Source organism: Seriola lalandi, unplaced genomic scaffold, assembly GCF_002814215.2.
Source record: "Seriola lalandi dorsalis isolate HSWRI2012SDOR001 ecotype SW California unplaced genomic scaffold, Sedor1 jcf7180002054300, whole genome shotgun sequence".
Taxonomy (NCBI): domain Eukaryota; kingdom Metazoa; phylum Chordata; class Actinopteri; order Carangiformes; family Carangidae; genus Seriola; species Seriola lalandi.
In genome coordinates this window covers 29,547-37,741 of record NW_019524853.1, presented here as the reverse complement: position 1 = coordinate 37,741, position 8,195 = coordinate 29,547, and the positions used below count along the sequence as shown (strand labels likewise).

General features: G+C 44.9%; 2 protein-coding genes across 2 annotated transcripts in view; both read left to right on the top strand.

The window, feature by feature from the left end:
- Positions 1 to 2,776, top strand: part of LOC111655056 (zinc finger protein 609-like) — a 39,093-nt gene extending 36,317 nt beyond the window's left edge. The window contains exons 7-9 of the mRNA XM_087174010.1: positions 223 to 587; positions 862 to 940; positions 1,970 to 2,776. Coding sequence (XP_087030136.1) covers positions 223 to 587; positions 862 to 935 — 439 coding nt within the window. The 3' untranslated portion in view covers positions 936 to 940; positions 1,970 to 2,776. The remainder of the gene's footprint in view (positions 1 to 222; positions 588 to 861; positions 941 to 1,969) is intronic.
- Positions 2,777 to 4,104: 1,328 nt separating this feature from the next.
- The window catches only part of LOC111655054 (GRAM domain-containing protein 2A-like), a 27,649-nt gene continuing 23,558 nt past the window's right edge, over positions 4,105 to 8,195 (top strand). The window contains exons 1-2 of the mRNA XM_023406298.2: positions 4,105 to 4,664; positions 4,840 to 5,018. The gene's annotated coding sequence lies outside the window, so the exon portion shown is untranslated. The remainder of the gene's footprint in view (positions 4,665 to 4,839; positions 5,019 to 8,195) is intronic.

The following is an 8,195-nucleotide window of genomic DNA, read 5'->3' as shown; positions in this document are numbered from 1 at the left end:
CTAAAACAGAGAAGATGATTGGAAGAGAGTCAAACCAGAAATAAAAGTGGAAATAAAGATAAAAGCAGGATATTAGAAACAAAAAATCCAGAAAATAATCATAGAATAAAAAGACAAACCAGTAAAACAGCTTCAAATATATAAAGGAATAAAAACAAATAAAACTCAATGGAATTTCATCTCACTGTGAATCTCTGTGTTCAGACACGTTTAAACACTGACACCTTGGTCCTCAGGCTCGTACCTGCCGGCCGGTTACTCCTTCTCCTCGTACGGGGGGAAGGTGGCGGCGGGGGAGGAGGGGGAGAAACCCTCCAGGTCGAGTCCGACGGTGAAGCCGCCCTGCGAGGCCAAAGCTCTGGACCTGCTGCAGCAGCACGCCAGCCAGTACAAGAGCAAGTCCCCGTCCATCCAGGACGGCAAGATCCCGCACGACCGCGACCGGGAGAGAGAGAGGGAGCGGGAGAGAGAGAGAGAGAGAGAGGGCGACCGGCCGCGATCCTCACCCTCCCAACGCATCCTGCCCTCCCACCATCACCTGGCATACCCATTGCTGTCGGGACAGTACGACCTGTCCTACGCCTCAGGTGAGACTCACACACACACACACACACACACCTGTCTGTCCAGGTGTGTGATGACACATCCAGATGTTTCCAGCAGCTGCAGAAAATCTAAAACATCAGAATAAAATGTCATATGCTGCAGAAAAACGTCCTGAGACCGGTTCCTACATTTCCCATAATGCAGCTCTGTAGTTTTTCCTCATCAGAACCCCCCTCGTGACCTCGTCACTACACTGATCAGACTTTGACCCGTCGGCCATGTTGGATCTGTCTGATGTGTGTGTGTCTCTCTCAGGCCTCTCCTCCTCAGCCATCGTCGCCAGTCAGCAAGCGTCCGCCCCGTCCATGTACCCCCCCGCACGGAGGTGAGAACGGTAAGACAGACACACACACACAGACACACACACACACACACACACACTCCTCTGCTGCAGTCTGTAGCGCCATCTACTGGTCTGGATGTTTGTTGATGTGACTGCAGCAGAGAGAAACCTGATCCCTCAGAGGTCAAAGGTCAGAGTTAATCATTGTTTTTAATTTATTCAAAGTCAGACACAAACAAAGCAGCAGACAGGAAGTATGTTGAAGTGAGTTTCCTGGTGTTAAAGGTGCCAAAAGAGAAATTAGGAAGAAGAAGAATAAAAACGCAGTCGTGATCAGGATGGGAACGAGAACCGGTTCCAACTGGTTCCACCCATCGACATCATCCGCCTTCATGCTTAACGCTTCCCTCATCGATGCGTTCAACCTCCCCCTTACAAAACAGTGACGTCACGTTTTGTAGAGGCGGTAACCACAACGAAGGAGTTGAGGAGGTGTGGCTTAACTTCTTACAGCACAGAACATTCACAGGAATCGATAAAGGATCGGATCGATGAGCAGAATCAATAATGGCGTTGGTTTCAATAAAATCTTATCGATTCCCATCCCCAGTCATGATGATGTGTCTGTAAGTCGTCAGCAGATTAACTGCCACTGAGTAACAATAAAAGCTGCAGGTTATGAAGGTGGAAATATTAAACTGTTCAAACTGTTTCTCTTCAATCCGCAAACAGATTCACCTGAGATCAAAATGTCTTAATGAGAATAAAAGAATGAAAACCTGAATGACCTGTAACATGACCCTGGACCTGTAAGGTCCTGGTTCTGGGTTCTGCCTCACCTGGACCAGCACTGTCCTGTGTGTGAGCGGGTTGAATAAAGACGTTCTTCAGCTTCACCTGTGTCGGTAATGTTAAACTAACATGACACTGACTCCAGACCAGCCGTGTCCCTCCGGCCCGGTCCTGGTCTCTGCCGCCGGTCCACTTCCTGTTGTGGACTCGGGGTCATGTGGGTGTGGTTTTTGAGGCGGAGCTAGGTCGACTCCCTTTTGACCTATAATGTCTTCTCACCTCCTACAGGCACACCTGATTGGCTGACTTCCCCCCCTGCCCGGAGTCATGTGACTGGATCACATGAGGAAACGTTTCTGTTTCAACATCAGTTCAATGGTGTTTGTGTATGTTTGATTTCTCTGCCTGGACGTTCAGCCGGCCCGGCTCTGCTCCTCGCCAGACTGGACCGGAGGACTGAAGGCCTGGTCCTGCTGGTCCTGCTGGTTCCACAGGTACCACTGGTGCTCGGTGCAGAGGTTCTGGCTCAGACGGAGGACAGAGTGGACCTGGTGGGTGGAGACACACTGAGGCGCTGCAGGCCGTCGGTGCTGCTAGGACGTACAGAGAAGCAGCTGTTGTTGTTTCGGGGGGGGGGGGGGGGGGGGGGGGGGGTCAGACGGTTCTGGTTCGGCCTTTACCTGCGTGACCTCTGACCTCTCTGAGCACCAGAACCAGCTGTGGACTCACCTGGACGCGTCTCAGCTTCACCTGAAATTAAAAAAAAACAAAAAAAAAAAAACACTGTGGACGGAGGAGGACGGACCAATCAGAGCGCAGCGTTCGGACTGAAGCTGCAGCCTCAGACTGACTGACGGGGAGTCGATGCCCCCCCTGCCCCCCCCCTCCCCTCTCAGTGTGTAGCTGTACTGTACTCTGTGTATGTGTGTGTGTGTGTGTGTGTGTGTGTGTGTGTGTGTGTGTAAATACTGTACAGAGGAATTATTTTAAAGAGCCTGTTGGATGCTGTTGGATTTCCTACTCTTCTTTTTGTCTGTAGCCTCTGTTTTTCTACTGTTGTTGATCTGATATTAAACCTGTAGCTGGTGGAACGGCCCCCGACCCCCGACTCCTCATTCCTTCAGCTGTGACCGGGACTATGAGATGAAACAAACGGGACCGGGACGCCCTGTGATCCCCATGATTTGACCCGGAGGTGTCGTTCTCTTAGACCTCTCCATCCACTTTCAAAATAAAAGCTGGGACAGCTGTGTTGGAATAATATTAATGTCTGCACTAAACGTGTCGTTCACTCACTGAAATCACATTTCAGACATCGTGTTGGTAAATGAGGTTTTCTACAAACAAGTTAAAATCATGTAAAAAAGTACATTTATAGTCTGGTTCCACTGTAGGAACCGTTTCAGAACCTCAGGAACCTGAACTTTGTTTCCATCGGAGGAACCAGCTTTACATTTATTTCCCAGTAAAATCAGGAGGTTAATAATGTAAAAAAGAAATTTTTTTCATTTAAAAATAAGTGAAAATATTTTAAATCTGCTGAAAGTTGTCGCCTCCTGTTCAGTTCTGTGACGTGTATCCAGATGTTGAGAGCAGCTGCAGGCGACTAAATAAAAACTAAATGATCACAACCAAAGATCAAAGCTTCTTTCTCTGACATCACAGGAGCAGGAAATGGACCAGAATGCAACGCAGCTTGGAGATTTACCACATCATTAACGTCATCTGGATTCAAACGCCACTTCCTAACTCTCAGTACACTTCAACTCACAGCTCTGAGTTTTCCAAGAGGATTGTGGGAAATGTAGGAAATCAGTCACTGAAGCGGAGGTAAAGTGGATCAGTGGCTTAATGAGGATTTTAAGTGTCAACAACATTAAAAAAATGAATTTTACTTCACCTCCTTGCATCATAAACAAGTCAGTTAATAGAGACGTGACATGAATCAGTTCAGTTCTCAACCGTCTGTAAGGATGTTCATGAACAGCAGTAAAACAGAAACCTGCGCAGATATAAATGTGACCTGAAGGTGGCGCCAGATGAAAAGTTAGAGGGTCATGGAAGACTACACTTATCAACATGAGCAGATGTTTAATATTTTCAGTAACTGAAACCGGAGTTTATCAAATATACTCTGGTTGACTTTTCAAAATAAAATAATAATCAAAACAGGATTTGACGTGATCAAACATAAAGCTGTTGCTCTCGGTTCTCTGAGCTGACCGCCAACAAATCCAGAAACCTCCTGCACAGGTGAGTATCAGGTAATAATCACATCATCCATACTCTGCTCAAGGGCTAGTTTGCTCAAACCAATATTATTATTTCATAAGTCAAATTAAAAAAAATCAAATTCCACAGATCTACAGATTTTTCCTGTTAAAGTCTGAACAGACTCCGTTTGTTGAGGGTGTAGTGTGGTGGTTCAGCCACAGGGAGGCGCTGCTGCTCTGTTAAAGGGCTGAGCAGCAGATTAAAGGATCAGTTTAACACTCTCCTCATGCAGATTGTGATTAATAAAAAAAAATCAAGTTGAGTTTATAAGCTCAGTGTCTTAAACTGCTTGGCTCCAAGAGAAAAGGTGAATGTTTCCTGTGTTTGCACTGAACGAAGCTGCTGCTGCTCAGTGTTTCTGAAAAGACACAGGAAGTTGCAGAGCAGATTAGAAACAATAACAACAGACTTTTCATCTCCAGCCAGAGGAAATGAAACGATGATGAAGCTCTCACCTGCAAGTTTTCATCCTGTTGTTTCTTCATTTTTCATGTGGACGTTCAGTCCTGAATGAACGTTTGACCTGAGACTTGCTCAGGAGCACTTCAGCAGCAGTGTCCCATCCTAAAGCTGCCAGTTCACTTCAAATGTGAGGTGTTCCACTGATTGATAATCGGTCGACTGATTAACGGATTGATTTGGGATTGCAAAGGTTGAACCAAAACCTCCAGGACTGGTTTGTGACCTGATCTTCAGACCCCACGTCAAGGTTTGTGTTTTTATGTTCCATAATTACTGTGTTTGATCCGTCATTGTATCAGAAAATAGTTGATTCGTTGATTTGATTATTCACGTTCCTCATGCTTTTATTTTTGATTTTTTTTTTTCACATTTCCCATACTTTTATTTTGATTTTCACAAGCGACGTGATTTTTATTTTGAAGGTCACTTCCGGTGTCTTCCTGTACGCTCTGTTAAATGCTGGGAGCTTGACCTGTGCAGGTCCAGCGGACTGACAGCGGCGGCTCTGCTCCGGTCGCTGCGACAGGACGGACGGACACCGGACACACCGGACCCTCCTGCACTTCAGCGGACCTGATTGAGGACTGCAGAATACACACAGGTAAGAGTGAATCTGCTGTATGAAACTGTGTGTGTGTGTGTGTGTGTGTGTGTGTGTGTGTGTGTGTGTGTGTGTGTGTGTGTGTGTGTGTGCTGCTGATGGTGTGATGCTCGTAGTATTTCCCGCTGGTACCGTTACTGTGTTCTATCTGCTGTAACCATCATATTACCAGCAGCAGTGTGAGGTCTGTGTATTATTGATTCTGGGAGTTGTAGTTTTAATTTATTGATCACTGATCAGCGGTGGAAAGTAACTAGGTACATTTATTCTGATACCGTGTGTGTGTGTAGTTTAAAGACACTTGTAATTGACAGTTTTTATCTCTTCTTCTCTGCTGCTCAGAGGAAACCAGCATCATCTGAGCTGCAGCTACTTTCACATGATGATTGATTTTCAATGATTATAATAAGTCTTTAATTTACATTACAAATGTTTAATTGTGCAGTGAATCAAACGTAAGTAGAATATAGTTGTAAACAGTTATTTCTTTTAACTTTTAATGGAGTATTTAAAAAGATATGAACGTTTCCTCCACCACTGGTTGTTACAGTAGATGCCACCTGTGCTGGAAAATAACTGCATTTACTTCACTTGAGTACAGTTTTCAGATACTTGCACTTTACTGGAGTGTTTCCATGTTATTCTACTTTTATTCTCCGTTTTAATTTTCACTGGAAAAAATGTAAAAATGATGAGGGTGTGATTTTTGTTTACGTCTGGAGAAACTGGTCTGTAGGTCGGGGCATCTCCATACTGATGGTGCTAACAATGCTAATGCTAACAACGCTCAACAATGTGACACATTTTACCTTCATCAAAAGAAAACTGCAGCTTCTGTGATTTGTATATTGCACTTGGCCATGTTTATATTTCTATTATATTTCAATTAAATGTGCAGCAATATTCGTATTCAGTCATTCTGTCGTCATGTCTGTATTAGACCCACATGATGTCAAGCAAGTGTGTGTGTGAAGTTCTCTCAGTGTGAGGTTCTCTCAGTGTGTGTGAGGTTCTCTGAGTGTGTGTGAGGTTCTCTCAGTGTGAGGTTCTCTCAGTGTGAGGTTCTCTCAGTGTGAGGTTCTCTCAGTGTGTGTGAGGTTCTCTCAGTGTGTGTGAGGTTCTCTGAGTGTGTGTGAAGTTCTCTCAGTGTGAGGTTCTCTCAGTGTGAGGTTCTCTCAGTGTGTGTGAGGTTCTCTCAGTGTGTGTGAGGTTCTCTCAGTGTGTGTGAGGTTCTCTCTCAGTGTGAGGTTCTCTCAGTGTGTGTGAGGTTCTCTCAGTGTGAAGTTCTCTCAGTGTGAGGTTCTCTCAGTGTGTGTGAGGTTCTCTCTGTGTGTGTGAGGTTCTCTCAGTGTGAGGTTCTCTCAGTGTGAAGTTCTCTCAGTGTGTGTGAGGTTCTCTCAGTGTGTGTGAGGTTCTCTCAGTGTGTGTGAGGTTCTCTCTGTGTGTGTGAGGTTCTCTCAGTGTGAGGTTCTCTGAGTGTGTGTGAGGTTCTCTGTGTGAGGTTCTCTCAGTGTGAGGTTCTCTCAGTGTGTGTGAGGTTCTCTCAGTGTGAGGTTTTCTCTCAGTGTGTGTGAAGTTCTCTCAGTGTGAGGTTTTCTCTCAGTGTGTGTGAGGTTCTCTCAGTGTGAGGTTCTCTCAGTGTGAGGTTCTCTCAGTGTGTGTGATGTTCTCTCAGTGTGTGTGAGGTTCTCTCAGTGTGTGTGAGGTTCTCTCAGTGTGAGGTTTTCTCTCAGTGTGTGTGAGGTTCTCTCAGTGTGTGTGAGGTTCTCTCAGTGTGAGGTTCTCTCAGTGTGTGTGATGTTCTCTCAGTGTGTGTGAGGTTCTCTCCCTCCTCCCCCTCCCCCTCCTCCTCTCTCTCCTCCTCCTCCTCCTCTCTTCTCCTCCCTCATCAGTTATGTAACCCTGAATTTAATGTTTAACTCTAATCACCCAAAACAACCAATTTTAACAGTAGAAGAAGAAAATTAAAATAAAATAAATAAAAGAGTTTATTTATTAGGGGTCATGTGGTGTGAAACATACAGTCTGAAAAGCGTCTAACTTTTTTAATGACATTTTTTAAAACTTCAGTAGGAACCAATGAGCTCTGAGCTGAGAGCCACAGACGGAGGAGGGAGGAGTTGAGAGACGGACTGGTCTGGCTCTGGTGTGTGAGCTGAGGTTTTAAAAAACGTTTCAGGTGTTGTGAACACCTGCTGTTGCCCTGAGTCGACCTGTGTTCATGAAGCTGGTTTGTGGTTCTGCGATGGACGGAAACAGACGCTGGATGTGAACATGTCGTTGTTTCATATTATTTTCTTATGATTTACATAAATGCCACGGCGGATGATGCTGCTGCGGTGGCGACAGTCTCACCATCAGGAAAACAGGTTTCAGCCACAGCAGCCGGACAAATATCAAATATCACAGAGTCAAATATCAGATATCACCGGGTTTGATCTTATTGAACACTCGGCTCGCGTCATATTCCTGCTGTTGACTTTCACGTATGTGGTGATGCTCCATGTCCTGAGTCCTCTTCACTAGCTTCTGCTTTTCCCTTTGATAATGCATTTGTGAATTTAAACTGGCGCTGCAGCTAACTGTCATTTCCTGTATCAAATCTGCAGATTAATCAATTAATCATTTCATCAGCAAATAGTTAAAAATACCTCAAAAAAGTTTGAGTGTTAAAACTGCTCATTCTGTGCGTGCAACAGTCCGAAGCCCAAAGACGTTCAATTCACACCGACATGAGAAGTGACTTTTCTGTTGACGCACTAATCGATTTATTGACGAATGGCTTCAGCGCTAACATCAAAAACATCTTTATTTGTTGAGTCACCAGAGTCTGTACAGAAGAGCAAAGAGCCATAACTAACTTTGATTATTTCTTTGATTAATCGATTAATTGTTTACAGTTACGCAACAAAAAAAGCAGCAAATGAAGGTTGGTTTTGTGCATCTGCTGATTTTAACGTCACTGATTCTCTGAACACAAAGAAGCTCGTGGACGTTCAACGACTGTGGAGGAAAGTTTGGAAGAAAAACAAACAGCTGATCTCATTAACGTAAAACGTGGTTCAGCCATTCGTGTTCCTCTCGGGATGAAAAGTTAGAACTCTGATGATCCTCTGACTTTTCCTCCAGCGCCACCATCAGGTCACATTTGAGTTTGTCCAGTTCTTTAATGAACAA